This window comes from Miniopterus schreibersii (genome assembly GCF_964146895.1).
Source record: "Miniopterus schreibersii genome assembly, chromosome: 20".
Lineage (NCBI taxonomy): Eukaryota > Metazoa > Chordata > Mammalia > Chiroptera > Miniopteridae > Miniopterus > Miniopterus schreibersii.
In genome coordinates, this window is record NC_138122.1 from 25,096,909 (window position 1) to 25,112,602 (window position 15,694).

Consider the following 15,694-nt stretch of genomic DNA (forward strand, 5'->3'; position numbering starts at 1 on the left):
GGGGGTGGGGGGAAAGGCGGACGCCGGATTCTAGCCCCCCCCCGCGCCCGGGCGCGCTACGGACACTGCCCGAAGAGCTTCGGCAGAGCGGGGAGGGCAGATCCCCGATCCCGGAGTTAAATTGGGAGAGGAGCGGGAACTCTTCCACTGACTACGCGTTTGCACGTTTGCATCTCTTTGCGGGAACGGATGCGTCACGGAAAGGAAACATACATGTCCCCCGTTACAGGAGGCGCCTTCCACCTCAGTATCCCGGACCCTCAGCAAACGTGCCAATCTCCAGCGTCACCGTACGTGTCCGACATCGGTGCGCAAACCGAAGACCAAAGCACCCGGCGCCGGAACGCGGAGCCGCAGCCTTTATCCGTAAACAGTTATCACCACGGCAACCAGGCTCCGCCAGCCTCCCCAGTGCCTTGTTCCCACTACCTCTGCGCACGCGCAAACAACATCCCTCCCTTCCGGGGATTTTCTCTGGACGCGTTTTTCGCGGGATTTGACCCGCGGGCTGCTCCGTAGTCGGAGGCGTGGCAGAACGGAACACGTCAGCGGAATTTGGATGGTGATTGGTTCGCACCTCGCGTTCCCGGAACTCGGGGCGTCGCGCGAAGGCTGAAGGGAGTGTGGCAGCCTGACTCTTAGTTGCCACCGGGGCGAGAGGCTTCGGGGGGGCCCAGGGAGCCGCCATGCCTCGGTACGCGCAGCTGGTCATGGGCCCCGCGGGCAGCGGGAAGGTGAGGAGGCGGCGGAAGAAGTCGGAGTTCGTGGGAGGCAGGGAGGCTCGCGTCCTAAAGAGGGGACCGGCGGGTGTTTGTGTTGGGGACCCTGAAGACCCCGGGCGGCTCGCTTCTGCAGTCTGGGCTTCAGGGCCCTGTTTGTTGTTGTTTTGAAAGGGGAGTAATGATAGTTGCTCGTATTTATTGTATACTTATGCCCCAGATACTGCTCTGAAAGCCTCATTTATTTCCACTACAACCCTCCGAAATAAGCCTTCTTATTCCCATTTTCCAGATAAGGGAAAAGGCACAGGTAGGTTCTTTGCCCAGGATCACAGCTAGTAAGCGGCGGCTGGAATCCAGTTCTGTCCAGTTCCAGCATCCAGGCCTGTCTAGTTCCCAGGGGTTGATGAAGGCCTCGTTTTGTCCTTAGTAGACACTGCTCAAGGGGCGTGGGGGTCCTTCTGTGGGGTGCAGGAGGTAACACGGCGTTGCTGTTGCTCTGATCCCTTGTGCCTTGTGCCATTGCAGAGCACCTACTGTGCCACCATGGTCCAGCACTGTGAAGCCCTCAATCGGTCTGTCCAAGTTGTGAACCTTGATCCTGCAGCAGAACACTTCAACTACCCAGTCATGGCTGGTGAGTCCTGAGCAGAGCCTTCCGGGTCCCCTGCTTTCATGGTGAACAGCATGAGGCTGGATGTCATTTGATGGCATCCACTGATGTCGATGCATGTGACCGCTGGTAGAGATGATTTAACTGTTTTATCTCATATGGTCCTCATTCTTCTAACCCAGGATCTATGATTTGCGCCCCACCTATAAGTAAGGGAAGTGAGGCATAGGGAGGTTAAGTAGTTTCCCTGGGCTCATTGTGTTAAGAAACAGTAATTGATTTTCTTGGTTTGGTTTGGTTTGGTTTTACTTGTTACAGAATAGGTAGTATATATTCACATGGTTCAGAATGCAAAAGGTACAAATACTTAAACAGCTTTTCCTTTTTATGGCTGCATAGGATTCAGTTTTCTGGCTGTATAGTAATTTAATTAGTTCCCACGGACACTGCTATAGTGGCCAGCCATGTACAGAAATAATCTCATACGTGTGAATTTTTAGATAATTGATTTTCAAATGGATGCTCTTCTGTTCTGGGCCCTGCCTGTCCTTTTCAGACATCCGGGAACTGATCGAGGTGGATGACGTGATGGAGGATGATTCTCTGCGGTTCGGTCCCAATGGAGGATTGGTATTTTGCATGGAGTACTTTGCCAATAATTTTGACTGGCTAGAGAGCTGTCTTGGTCACGTAGAGGATGACTACATCCTTTTTGACTGTCCGGGTAGGTCAGAAATTTGAATATAATTTCCCTTGAAGTCATGCTGGTTCTGTCCTCAGTGGGAGAAAGTGCGGTGAGCATTCGTCACTCTGAACTATACAGACTGCAGTAAAGCAAGAAGCTCTTGTTCGTTGGCTCTATTTCATTCATTGAGTTTACTGAGTGCTTAACTTTGTACCCTGGGTATACCACAGAGAGCCAGGCAGCCATGGTCTCTGCCCTCGTGGAGCTCACAATCAGGTGGCAGCGCTAGAGAGTATAAACAAAAATCACCCAAATGTTATTTAATATTTGTGACAGGTGCCCCACAGGAGTAGCACAGACCATCACGCAGCAGGGAGGTTAGAGGCGGCTTCTAATCCAGTGTCCTGTAAGCTGGGCCACAGGGTGAAGATGAGGGAGACCATGGTCCAGGCAGAAGTCACAGCACACTGCAGGCCTAGGGGCAGGAAGTAATGAGGTGGGTTTGAGGCCCCAAAAGGGCTGGTGTGGCCGAAACACACAGTGCACAAAGGGAAATGTTGTGAAGTGACACTGGTAGGGGACAGATAATTGCACATGACTTCTTAAGCCAAATCGTGAATTTTAGACTTGAGCTTAACTTAGCTTTGATCATCTGTAGCTGTCACTTTCCCCCTTGCTTTTAATTGAACATACACACACCCACAGAAAAGTGCAGATGTCCTCGGTGGACAGCTTGATGACTATTCCCAAACTGCAACACCTCTGTAGCACTTGCTTTTTTATTTTCCTTTTAATTGAATTTATTGGGGTGACACCGGTTAACAAAATTGTAGCACTCACTTTTGATGGGCAAAAACTAAGGTGTGATGAACCTCATGATTTCGTGATTTTGTGATTTGCTTCAAGAGGGCCCTTAGAATTGAATATATTACTACCAGGGGTTGACTTTGTGTTTTTTTATTTGTTTAACTGTCTTAAAGGAAAATTGTTTTTCATATTATATCTTGATGATGTAACATATTTCCTGATCATAATAGTCTTGTGATGTTCTTCGTGTAGGTCAGATTGAGTTGTATACACACCTGCCCGTGATGAAACAACTGGTCCAGCAGCTAGAACAGTGGGAGTTCCGAGTCTGTGGAGTTTTCCTGGTTGATTCCCAGTTTATGGTGGAGTCGTTCAAGGTTTGAGGATAAATCTGTTGTCAGTATTTCAGTTACGGGTACAAGCAGATGACAGTCTCCTTTAATCATTGTGTGATTCTGGACATTTCACAGGATATATTCTAGAGTTATTTAGTATCCCTTATTATTAAATTATTATAATAATGTACTTTTAATTCAAATGGTAAATTATATTATATAGATTTTGGAGAACTACTTACCAAGAAAAATGAGGCAGATGTACATTATATATGTGTATTTTAAATTTTCTGAGGCCCGTTTGTCTAGTTTATGAACTGTCTAAAACTTCACTTGTCATCAATAGTGCGTAAGAAATTTTCAATAGGAAAGGTTAAAGATATCGTCTAAATTGAGATTTGTGATCACCGTAGATTAAATCTACATTTTTTTCTCTTAACCTTTGGAAACCAAGGGCCAACCATCTGCTTAGTAGACTGTCTTTTCTTTAGGATTAGTGTTTCTTTGCCTTGGGCCAGTTCTGCTCCAGTGAGGAGCAGAAGCCTCTCATGCAGAGACCAGGGAACTTTGTTGGCACCTATTGATTCATCCATCTTCCCTTTCCTGTTTTCTCCGTCAGTTTATTTCTGGCATCTTGGCTGCCCTGAGTGCTATGATCTCTCTAGAAATTCCACAAGTTAACATCATGACGAAAATGGACCTGCTGAGTAAGAAAGCTAAAAAGGAAATTGAGAAGTGAGTTCATGTCTTCCATTATCATTAGACCTCAATTGCAGAGATGAACCTTCTGAACTTTATTTACGTGTGAGGTTCTGTCCAATTGTAAATCCAGTTTCCTGATTTATTCTTCCTTTTATTCATCAGTCTCATTCTCACTTTTAAAGGTTTCTAGATCCAGACATGTATTCTTTATTAGAAGATTCTACAAGTGACTTAAGAAGCAAAAAATTCAAAAAATTGACGAAAGCTGTATGTGGACTGGTAAGCCTGTTAAGTTGTTTTTTGGTGTATGTGTGTTGTTTTTTAAATGACCTGATCAGGTGTTCACCAATGTCCAGTCAGTGGCCACTGTTATGGAAACCACAGTCCAACCCTATTTCCTTGCAAAGGGGAGACGGTGGTAAGAGGCTGTGGGGTGGCCAGTAAACAGTTTAATTTAGAAGCAGTTATTAGTGACAGCCAGTAAATTAACTGATGTGTCCATTATTCCAAGCCATTTTGGGAGTTCAGAACTGTCTGTGCCCTGTTGAAATTTCCAGTGGTTGTTGAATTCAGATAAATGCCTAGGAAACAGTATCTAGTTAAGTAGTAAGCTGAGTGTTCTAGTAAGTCAGACCAGAAAAATGAATGAATATTGATTTTCTGTTCTGTCTCTGTTTATCTCTACCTTCCCCCACAAATGGTTTAACCAGTATAAATGGTTATAAACCTCAAATATATAAGTTGAAAATTAAGCATGTTGCACAATTTCAGAATGACCTTTTCTGAAATCCCTAATTTATAGATTGACGACTACAGCATGGTTCGATTTTTGCCTTACGATCAGTCAGATGAAGAAAGCATGAACATTGTATTACAGCATATTGATTTTGCCATTCAGTATGGAGAAGACTTGGAATTTAAAGAACCAAAGGTAATTTCTGGCTTAGGGTGTTTATTGGCTTTTAGCCAAAATGTTTACCAGGATTCCTTGGTCTCCTGCGTAACCCCAGGAACTCAGATTAATTTTTGTGTTAGTGGTGGCAGTAACTTGGGCTTCTCTGGATGACCTCTGAAATTGACATCAGGGCCCAAAGAGCAATACCAGTTTTCCTCTACCTTTTATTGAGGCAATGTTACTGATTTATGTTTCTTTGTACCTCAGAGCCTGGGGTAGATACAAAGAGGAGGTGAAATCCAATTGAACTTGGGCTGCCCTCACATATGTCAGTGGAAAGACTAATGATAGTTGTCAGTGGGGCACTATCACAGTCAATTAGTTGAAAATTGGCGTAAGTGTAAGGTCATGTAAGAAATGCTTCTAGTCCTGGCTGGTGTGGCTCAGTTGATTGGAGCATTGGAAGGGTCATGGGTTCAATTTCCAGTCAGGGCACAAACCTAGGTTTCTGGTTTGATTGATATTTCTTTCTCACATCCATGTTTCTCTCTCTGTCTCTCTTCTCCCCTGTCCCTCTCTCTAAAAATCAATGAAAATGTCCTTTGGTGAGGATTTAAAAATAAAAATAAATGCTTCTAATGAGCACTTTAATTTATCACATGTCTGGAAATATTCTGTCAGTCGTGCCTTTTTATTTTAGGAAGTTAGAGGCCACAGTGGGAACTTGAACACTTCTCTCTTTTTTTTTTTTAATGTATCTTTATTGATTACCGAGAGAGGAAGGGGGGGGAGAGAGAAACATCAATGACAAAAGAGTCATTGATCGGCTGCCTCCTGCGTGCCCCTGACTGGGGATCAATCCCACAACCCTGCATGTGTCCTGACCGGGACTCAACCGTGATCTCCTGGATCCTAGGTCCATACTCAACCGCTCAGCCACGCCCAGCCGGGCTAGTCATGCCTTTTGTTGCTATTTACTATTACCCATGAGCAACACCAGGAGCTAGTGCTGGGTGTTAGCTCCTTGCAGAGCATTACCTGAAAAATACGCAAACACATAGTAGGTCTGTCTAACTGAGGGAAAAATCAATGTATTTTCTATTTTGTGTTTCCTTTGTGTCAGGAACATGAAGATGAGTCTTCTTCTATGTTTGATGAATATTTTCAAGAACATCAGAATGAATAAAGAGTTTATTAAAAAGTAATTATATATGTGAAGAGCTTATGGCTGAACTGGAAAACATTTTCCTCAAAGGATGCAATACTAGAAAGAAAAAAAATACTACTTGGCTCTTTATCAGCAGCACACCTGAATCAAGTTCTTAGTTATTCTGAAACTGCTGCTGTTTAAAGTGGAATCTTTTAGTCTTATATTTTTACAGCATCAATTTAGATTTTAAAAGGTGAAATTGAAATAAATGCATATAGATTTGTATATAATGTAAATTAGCACTTGTGTTACAGTTAAAACCAGTCTTTATTTTTTCTTTATTTTTTGTTATTTTTGAAGGTTTTTTGGAGGGGCAGGAATTATTGTAACAAAATATACATATGTGTTTCCAAAGGTAAACATCTGTAAGAATATAGATAAGACGATTGTTTATCTGTCTTCCAGTTTTCCACCACTGAAAATGTATTATTTGTATAATTAAAAAATAAAGTGATGTTTTAAGACATGTATGTATATAAATAAAACAGCACTCACCTTTCATTACACTCTGTTCTTTCAGAATTTGAAATAGTAAATTTTCCCAAGTAGGAGAGCCTAACATGGCTTAATGTACTGGTTGGATGCCAGGCACTGGGCATAAAATGGGAGCTAGCAGGACAGAGAAAACCTTATTCTCGTGGAGCTGACATGTTGAGCCCTTGAGACTAACGGTGAACAAGGAAACCTCTGATAAGGAATGGGAAGAAGAAACAATAATGAAAGTGAGAGTGCTAACAGGCTAGTTTGGGATCATTGTCTAAAAAGGCCCTTTCTAAAAGGTGCTATTTGGCCAGAGACCTAAATGAGCAATCAGCTGTGGGAACATGGGGCAAAGTAGTTTCAGTCCAAAGGACTGGCAGAAGAAATGGCCCAAAGCAGCAATGAACTTGGCTTTTAACATGAGGTGCTTTCTAGTAATAAGTTAAAAATTCCTGAGCCTTTAGTATGTTCCAGGAATTTAAGTTCTAAGCATGTTCCATGCGGTTGATTGATCCTCACGGCACTGAAGTGAGGACTGTTATCTCCAATTCCAGGTGAGGAAACTGACACACGTGCAGTACAGAGTAATGCACAAGTCCCTGGTCACTGTGCTCTCCTTTCCCCATTTTTAAAACCAGTCGATTAGGTTCATTCAAAAATTTATTGATGCTTGTTATGTACGGACACGGGATACACCCAGCAGTGAACAAAACGGACAAAAGTCTGCCTTTTTCACCTTCACATGGATGGGAAGATGAATGCCAAAAGTAAACTAAGGAAAATAATCATCAGAGGGAAGGCAGGGTGTGGAACGGGGTTGAATTTAAACTAGTGCGACCCAGGTAACGTTTCACGGGGATTTGTAACCCAGCACCCAGCACCAGCTCCAGGCCTCACGCATGCGCGACACTCAGCCCCTATCCGGGGCTGGCGCGCCCCCTGGCGCCCCTGCGCAGCCGCGGCAGCCTGCGGCCGAGCCGCAAGGCCGGAAGTGCTCGCCCTCCCCTTCCGGTTCACTTCCGCCTGCCCCGCCCGAGCGCCAGACCGGAAGCTCCTCTCACTGAGCCGTTCCTCCTTATTGGGCTGAAAACTCAGGAGCCGTCAAGATGCCGGTAAGGAGCCCGAGTCGGGGAGATGGGGTGATGGCGAGAAGTGGGGGGAGCGGTGAGCGGGCCGAGCTGGTGAGAGAGGAAGCGGGGGCCAGAGAAGGGGAGAGGGGAGGGAGCCGGTTCCTGCAGGACCGAGGCGGCCCGGGGGTGTCGGCCGCGGGGGGCGGGGGCGGCTGCGGGGCCGGAGTGGGCGTGCGGGCGAGGCTGCCTCAGCCCTCCGGGCCCTCCTCTCCAGCTCCGAGCCTGTCTTGGCCCCTTCGGCATCCCCCTGACTCCGGCTGGGCCCCCAAAGCCTCAGTAGAGCCAAGGGCTGCGCCTTTTATTTTTCATTTTTCAAGTCGAGGGTCCTGCTTCTCCTTTTCTCTGAAATCCCACTTCCTTCTCCACCCCAGGAGGCGGGTCCCTTCCGCTGCTCGTCGTCTGTCAGACCCCACTTCCTCCCCCGTTGCCCTCGCGGTGGCGGCCACACCTGCGCCTTTGGGTTTAGGGCCCCCAGGGCAAACTCAGGGTCCGCGCCCCGTCTCCAAGCGTTTCGATTTTATTGTGCGTCAGAGTAAGAGTAAAATTGGTGGCGGTCTGGTTTCCCTTAATTTCTGACAGCCAGTCATTCCAGTTGGACATACAGCACCCTGGACTTGCCTTCAGTGATTATTTATTTAACCTCCGTCTTCTCCATTAGCCCTGAAGTTCTTGAAGGATGGAGACCATCCTGGTCTTGCATACCTTTAGATCACCATGCCTTGCACTTAGAAGGTGCTTAATAATCGTTTGGTGAATGAATGAATGAATATATGAATGGGGCCCAGACATTTTTTGGTAACAGGCAGAACTAGGAATCACATACTAATTGTTCTCATAAATGTGATTTTCCCCCTTCCTTTAACTCACACCTACCCGCTGAAGGCAGTATATATCTCCTCACTTTACAAATTTGGATTAACAAGAGCTGATGGGTGGGTAGGCCCTGGTTTATATAGTGTTTGCCTATTTCTATAGTGTAAGTACTCCCACCAGTTACCAGCTCCAGATGTCACAGGACATGGAATTGGACGAGACGCACAGAAGTACCCCATTATATAGTATATGTGCCAGAAGACATAAATAACCTTAAGATCGTAGACAACAGTAAAATAATTTTTAAAAATAGGGAGTAATGAATATTGAGTCTGTATTACCTTTGCTTTTTAATATAATTGCACATTTATATAATTTAATTTTTAATAATGGCTGTGTTCAACAACCAGCTTGGTTCAAAAATTTTCAGAATTCCTAAAAATTTAACATTTGGTTTTCATGAGCCAGCAAGAGCCAGCTCTACACATCCCTCCCACGACCCCCTCTGCCACATCCCCTAGTTAATCTGGTGGGTTGTTCTTCTGTTCCTTTGGAGAAATGTACTTGTCTGCCCCACCAACGTTTGTTTTCTCCTGCTTCTGTATTCTGACCTGGCTTGCCACCACAGGCTTACCACTCTTCTCTCATGGACCCTGACACCAAACTCATTGGAAACATGGCACTGTTGCCCATCAGAAGCCAGTTCAAAGGACCTGCCCCTAGAGAAAGTAAGTCAAAACCCCTTTCCATTATTTTCAGATTTTGAAATGAAACATCTAGCAACCTTCTGATGCTCTAAAGTCAGGGAAGTTCTTAGCTCATTCCTCTGTCTCTGGTTGCTCAACCCCTGAGCCACTCTGGCCAGGCAGTATCTACAGTCTTTCTACTTAAAAATGTGTTCCCTGGACCAGCAGAAAGGCATGACCTGGGATATTGTTAGCAAAGCCATGGTTTTGTACTGAGGCCATCTCCATCCTTCTGCCAGACTGTTTGACTTGACCTTTTTAGATTTAATTTTGTTTTCAACACCAGTTTTCAACTGTAAACTTAATAAATCTGGTGAGTCACCACAGTCTTTACTTGATTCTGAGATGAAAAAGGAACAGATTGGGGGGGGGGGGGGAAGGCAGACCAAAAGGAAGAAAAATTATGTAAAAGAATTATAGTTCACAGGAAAAATAAGAGTCAATGTTGGCTCAGATTCCTTGAGAAAAACCCTTTCAGGTCATTGCAAAATACCATATGGTATATGAAAAGATGCAATTGACCAAGGAGTAAATTTAATTACCAGCTTTACAATTCTCTGATGATTTCTACAGAGAAGGAATGACCTGTTATTCTTCCCCTGGGGACTGGTTTAGAACCAAATTGGAATTATGGAGGTGTATAAGGCTGTGCTGGGGCTAAATAACTGTTAGCATTAATCCAATTATTTACACCCAACAAATATCTTTGAACAACAACAACAACAAAAATCTTTGAACACCTTTTATGTACCAAACACCCAGGTTCTGAATCCTGTAGCCTCCCCACCACACACACCTATGGTGACATTTAAAAGAACTAGCTGGTTTTTGTAACACTATTGAATCCTTTGAGGAAGTTTCCTTTTTGCAGATGAGAAAATAGATTGCAGGGAACACAAGTGTAGAGTTCAAATTCTATTGAAATTCTTTAGCAGAGGAATGAGCAGGGATAAAGACAACTGAATGACAGAGTATTAAAACTTCAGAATTACGTTGCACGTCTGCTATGTGAGACGGATAGTAGTCATGGACGAGAAATATAAATAACTATCTCTGTGTTGCTGAAACCAGCTGCCGGATACCAAGACCTCTTTAAAATAAATAAAAAAACCCAAAAAATTGCCAAAGAAATTGTGTAATGAGATCTGTCTTTGTCACAACAGTTTTTCTGGCTTTTTTCAGTCTCTAGCCACCTAGAACAGCTTGTACAAATATGTTTGAAGTTATAGTTTTTATAAACAGAAAGATGTGTATGAGAACCCAAACGGGTTCCTAAATGACAGTTGAGAGGGTTTTTTCTCTCTGACAAATAAATTCAAATAAAATTATATTGAATACCTTTTAAATCATTTTATTAAAGTTAGTCTATTTCTCAGTCTGTTTTTATAAATGCATTGAGAGAGGTCTGGAATGATGTTAACCAAATATTAATAGTAATTTCTGGGAAGTGAGATTAGGGTGACACTTAAAAATATTTTTGGTATTGATTAATTTTTCCAATTAGCAAGTATAATTTTTATAAAAACAATAATGCTGTAAGAATAAATCATGTACATATTTTTCTAGAAATTGTTTCTAAAGACTGTATTTCAGTAGCCTCACTGTATTTTATTCACCTCCAAAACTCTTGACCATTGAGCTTGGATAATTTTTTTCTTCATAGCTTTTTTAGATGTTATGTTTTACATTAAGTTAATGTTCTCTGCCCCCTCCCCTTGTGTTCTGCTTAGCAAAAGATACAGATATTGTGGATGAAGCCATCTATTACTTCAAGGCCAATGTCTTCTTCAAAAACTATGAAATTAAGGTAAAGTACAGAGCTTTTAATATTTAATAATTTTCTGATGGGGAAAATATCTAGCTGGCAGTCACGATTGCTCCGAGGAGTAAATAACATGAGATTCTAGGCTTCTGAAAATCCAGAACAGTACTTAATGTTAGACTTTATATCAATATTAGTTTCTTGTTTTTCTCCCAAAGTCTACACCAGGGCCTGGCAAATGACAGCCAGAGGGCCAAATGTGGCCCAGCACCTCTTTTTGTAAATAAAGTTTTATGGTGGAGAAATAAAGAAACTTCAGGGACCTTGACCCTTCTTTCAAGCACCTTTTCTCCCCTTCTCTTAGTGTTTTGTAGGAAACAGGTTAAGGGGAACGTGGCAGAGAAGGAGAGGGGGAAATGGAAAAAAGCTTCAGAGCTCCTGCTATGAGCAAGTTACAAGAAATGTCAACACATTTTATGGATAATATTCTAGAAAATGGAACTTCAACTCCTTGCCAAACTTTAACCTTTTGGAATCAAACAGGGTCTGAAATTTTTATTTCCAGACTCTTGGCCTGCAAATTATAGTCTAAACATTCTGTGATATAATTCTGCCACATTTCATTCTCTCTTGAATATCATATGATCTTAAATACAGGGAAATGTGTAGCTAGTTTGTTTTTTAAACTATAAGTCTGAGTAAAGTTTGACCTGAAGTACGTGCCACATTCGATCAACACCCATTTGCCTTTTCCACCTTTTCTTTTCGGTTAGGTTTAGAGTTGGGCTTGTGGAGCTCTTCAGGAACAAGTCACATGTGAAATAATTGCTTCCTCCTTTAGAGTCATGAATGTTTCTGTTCTCGGCAGAGATCCTAAAGTGAAAAGGTTTTTAAAAATTAGCCAACCATATGGTGCGCCTCAGGTTTCCCCGGCAGCTTTGTGAACTCTGCCTCCTACACAGAGCGAGGGACTGTTGGCACAGCTCCTTGGGAACCCAGGGGCAAGAGGAGCTGAGGACAGCAGTGGCAGCCATACAGCTCAGGGGCCTTAGAAGACTGCATTCGGAGAATGGGAATTTTTTTTTTATATATATATGTATTTTTATTGATTTCAGAGAGAGGAAGGGGGAGGGAGTGAGAGAGATAGAAACATCAATGATAAGAGAGAGTCATTGATCGGCTGCCCCCTGCATGCCCCTGACTTGGGATCGAGCCCGTAACCCAGGCATGTGCCCTGACCGGGAATTGAACTGGGATCTCCTGGGTCCTAGGTCGATGCTCAACTGCTGAGCCACGCCCGGCCAGGTGAGAACAGGAATTTTTGATGCTTTAGTAACTATACTTTGGCAGTTTTCAGTTGATCCAAAAGACAAAGATTAAATTCATTTATCACGCATAATTGTTGTATTTTGTCCTGAGACTGTTTTTAAGTTTCATTTTCCCCCCTGTAGAATGAAGCTGATAGAACCTTGATATACATAACTCTCTACATTTCTGAGTGTCTAAAGAAACTCCAAAAGGTAATAACACTTGGGTGATCATCTATCAGGAGAACAAATTACTAATAGGTATTTGGACTTGGTGGGACTTTAAGAGCAAGTAGAAAATACTTCCTTTGACTTAGAGTATGGACTTAAGGGGAGAAAATTTGAATGTAGATCTCTAAACTTACAGTGTAGTTGACTGCACGAATTTCCCAAGGCAGAAATCTTGAGCAGAAAAGTCCTTTTAAGCCTTTGGATCAGAGGATTTTAACTTGGGAGCCCAGGGACAGAATTCAGGGGTCCATGAACTTGAGTGGGAAAAGATTCCATCTTTTCTTCACTAACCTGTAACTGAAATTTTGCGCTTCCATTATTATGGTGGACAACAACCCACAGTTTATTAGCAATCCCTGTGACTTTTTCTCGAGTGGGAATCGCAGTACTTTGCGTTTTGAGTGGAAGGTTTTTTGCAATATTGTTTACACTCGCTACTACTTCAGAATTTAGTCATTCGGGCCACTGCAAGATCTTGTGCTTAGTGCGTGAATGAAGAAGCACATGTATGACTATAACATAAACTTGATTTTTTAATATTATCACTATTGTATTTCAGTATCATTGGTTTCTTTTGTAATTTTATGTATTGTATTTTAAAACATTATTCTGAGAAGGGGCCCCCAGGCTTCACCAGATTGCAAAAGGTCACCAAAAACATTAACCCCAGCCATAGCTATTTAGACTAAAAAGTTGCAAATTGGATATTATTATCCTTTTTCCTGTAAAATACGTGTGCGTGTGTGTGTGTGTGATTTTTTTTTTTTTTTTAGTGCAATTCCAAAAGCCAAGGCGAGAAAGAGATGTATACACTGGGAATCACTAATTTCCCCATTCCTGGAGAGCCTGGTTTTCCACTTAACGCAATTTACGCCAAACCTGCGAACAGACAGGAAGATGGTAAGGACAGGGCCTCTGCCCCTCTCTGCGTGCGGCACAGGGTTTTCTGTGACTTTTTACCGTCCCCCCCACCCTGATGGCTGTACAATTGAGAGTGGAGTCATTAGCACATTGTCTCGCTAGCCACTCTCACAAAAGACTCTTGGTAACAAGTATGGCGTGTAGAGAACCTTTTGGATCAAAATGAGTATAGTAATAAAACCTTCTGGATTGTCACTTTTATTTCTTACCCTGTCTAATTGTATAGAAACATATCGCAAAGGTCAGCGTCCAAATCAGCTGCAAGCGTTCGCGGTGCGTTCTCAAACACAGTTTTTGTATCGTTCTGCCTGCTCCTTATTTTAGAGGTGATGCGGGCCTACTTACAGCAGCTGAGGCAAGAGACTGGACTGAGACTTTGTGAGAAGGTGTTTGACCCTCAGAATGATAAACCCAGCAAGGTAAGACCCTCTTTGTTTAGTTGATAACTCACCTTTTATCCCATAGCCTCCATTATGAAACACACTAAGGTCTTTCATTGCAAGAAAACTTAGTTTCCGCGTTGCAGTGTTGCTAGACTTTGAAGAATTTTACATTATTACATGTGCTTTCAAGGAGTGTGTTAAACGTAAGGGCTGCCAGACTAATACTAAATTTTAATATTAAGTAAATTCATATTCTGGCCTTATTTTGAACTTGCATTGTGATTTGACTGCCACTGTTTGTTCTGTTTTGTCCCTTCTCGTTAGTGGTGGACTTGCTTTGTGAAGAGACAGTTCATGAACAAGAGTCTTTCAGGACCTGGACAGTAAAGAGAGCTGGGCCGGCACTTTCCACAGCGGCGGGCAGCATTTTACAGCAAGATGTACACAGTTCTTTGCCTTTGTTTCATAAAGTTTTATACAAAAGAGAGAAGAGAATGTGTCTGTACTTGAAAAGTTCATTATCAAGAATTTGGAGGGGGAGAATGAGTTGTCAGAGGGTGATTTGAAATTTTCTGCAATATTAAGCTGGTGCTTAATAAGTAATAAAGAAATTTCTAACATTTTGTCAGGAAATTGTTATTCCTTATCTTCGGCATTCACTTAAAATGTTTTTGTGAGATAATATTCACCCTCTTAAAGTGTACGATTCAGTAGTTTTTAGTGTATACACAGTTTTGCAACGATCACCACTAATTCCAGAACATTTTCACTGCCCCCAAAAGATGTACCTGTTCTCTTTAGCAGTCACCCGTTCCTCTCCAGTCCCCTCCTCCTAGTCCTGGCAACCACTGACCTACTTTCTGTCTCTATGGATTTGCCTGTTCTGGACATTTCACATAAATGGGGTTCATATAACATGGCCTTTGTGTCTGGTTTCTTTCTCTTAGTCCATGTTACAACTTTGTTCCTTTGTTTTTCCCTGTTTTTCTTTTTTGTGGTAAAATACATACCATTTACCATTTTAACCATTTTTCAGTGTTAATTACATTCCAATCACAATGTTGTGCAACCATCACCTCTATTTATTCCCCCAACTTTTTCATTACCCCAACTAGAAACTCTGACATTAAACCCCTGGTAACTGTAACCCAGCTCTGGGAACCTCTAATCTACTTTCAGTTTCTGAATTTGCCTATGTGTAGCACCTCAGATAATTGGAATCAAACAAGATTTTGTCCTTTTGTGTCTGGCTTTTATTTAGCATGATGTCTTCAGGCTTCATCTGCGGTGTAGCAGGTATCTGAATATTCCATTGTATGAGTAGACCGCATTTTGTTGATCAGTTTTTGGATTTCTGGGTTCTAGTTTTTGGCGGTTATGAGAACGTTGCCAAGAACATTCGAGTACACATTCCCGTGTGGACGTACGTTTCCATTTCTCTTGGTTGTATACCTACAAGCGGAATTGCTGAGTCATGGCAACTACGTTGAACTTTCTGAAGAACTGCAGGCTGTTTTCCGCAGTGGCCGTGAGGGTTCTCATAGCTCCACATCCTCACCGACACTTATTTGTCTATAACCTCCCTAGTGGGTTTCAAGCAGTGTCTCACTGTAGTTTTTGTGTTTCCCTGGTGACTAATGTTGAACGTCTTTTCATGTGGATGTTGGCCATTTGTATATCTTCTTTGGAGAAATATTTATTCAAATCCTTTGCCCATTTTTAACTTGAGTTACACTAGACCCTTGGATACATGATTCGCAAAAATGTTTTCCCATTCTGTCTTTTCACTTTCTTGGTTATGTCCTTTGAAGCACAGAAATGTTTAATTTTGTGAAGTCCCATTTGTCTATTTTTTTCTTCGGTCACTTGTGCTTTTGGTGCCACGTTTCACGTACTCCGGAGTATGGGTGTGCCAAAACACACTGTAGATACCCGAAAGGCGGTTTTGAAACCAA

The 15,694-nt window shown here is 42.7% G+C and overlaps 2 protein-coding genes across 3 annotated transcripts; both read left to right on the forward strand.

Annotated features, from left to right (window-relative positions):
* Window positions 1-49: 49 nt before the first annotated feature.
* On the forward strand, window positions 50-6,467 carry GPN3 (GPN-loop GTPase 3). 2 transcript variants are annotated; one of them, XM_081122696.1, is made up of 8 exons: window positions 50-734; window positions 1,248-1,356; window positions 1,889-2,056; window positions 3,077-3,201; window positions 3,779-3,894; window positions 4,044-4,140; window positions 4,664-4,792; window positions 5,880-6,467. In XM_081122696.1, the coding sequence occupies exons 1-8, from the start codon at window positions 687-689 to the stop codon at window positions 5,940-5,942; spliced, it is 855 nt and encodes a 284-aa protein (XP_080978822.1). In that variant the 5' UTR covers window positions 50-686; the 3' UTR covers window positions 5,943-6,467. The 2 variants fall into 2 exon arrangements, with proteins under 2 accessions (XP_080978822.1, XP_080978823.1); XM_081122697.1 differs by having other exon boundaries at window positions 586-694.
* Window positions 6,468-7,469: 1,002 nt separating this feature from the next.
* Window positions 7,470-14,362, forward strand: ARPC3 (actin related protein 2/3 complex subunit 3). The gene is made up of 7 exons (XM_081122895.1): window positions 7,470-7,558; window positions 9,018-9,117; window positions 10,866-10,942; window positions 12,349-12,417; window positions 13,209-13,335; window positions 13,681-13,775; window positions 14,064-14,362. Exons 1-7 carry the CDS (start codon window positions 7,553-7,555, stop codon window positions 14,124-14,126), a joined length of 537 nt encoding a protein of 178 aa, XP_080979021.1. The 5' UTR covers window positions 7,470-7,552; the 3' UTR covers window positions 14,127-14,362.
* Window positions 14,363-15,694: the final 1,332 nt, after the last annotated feature.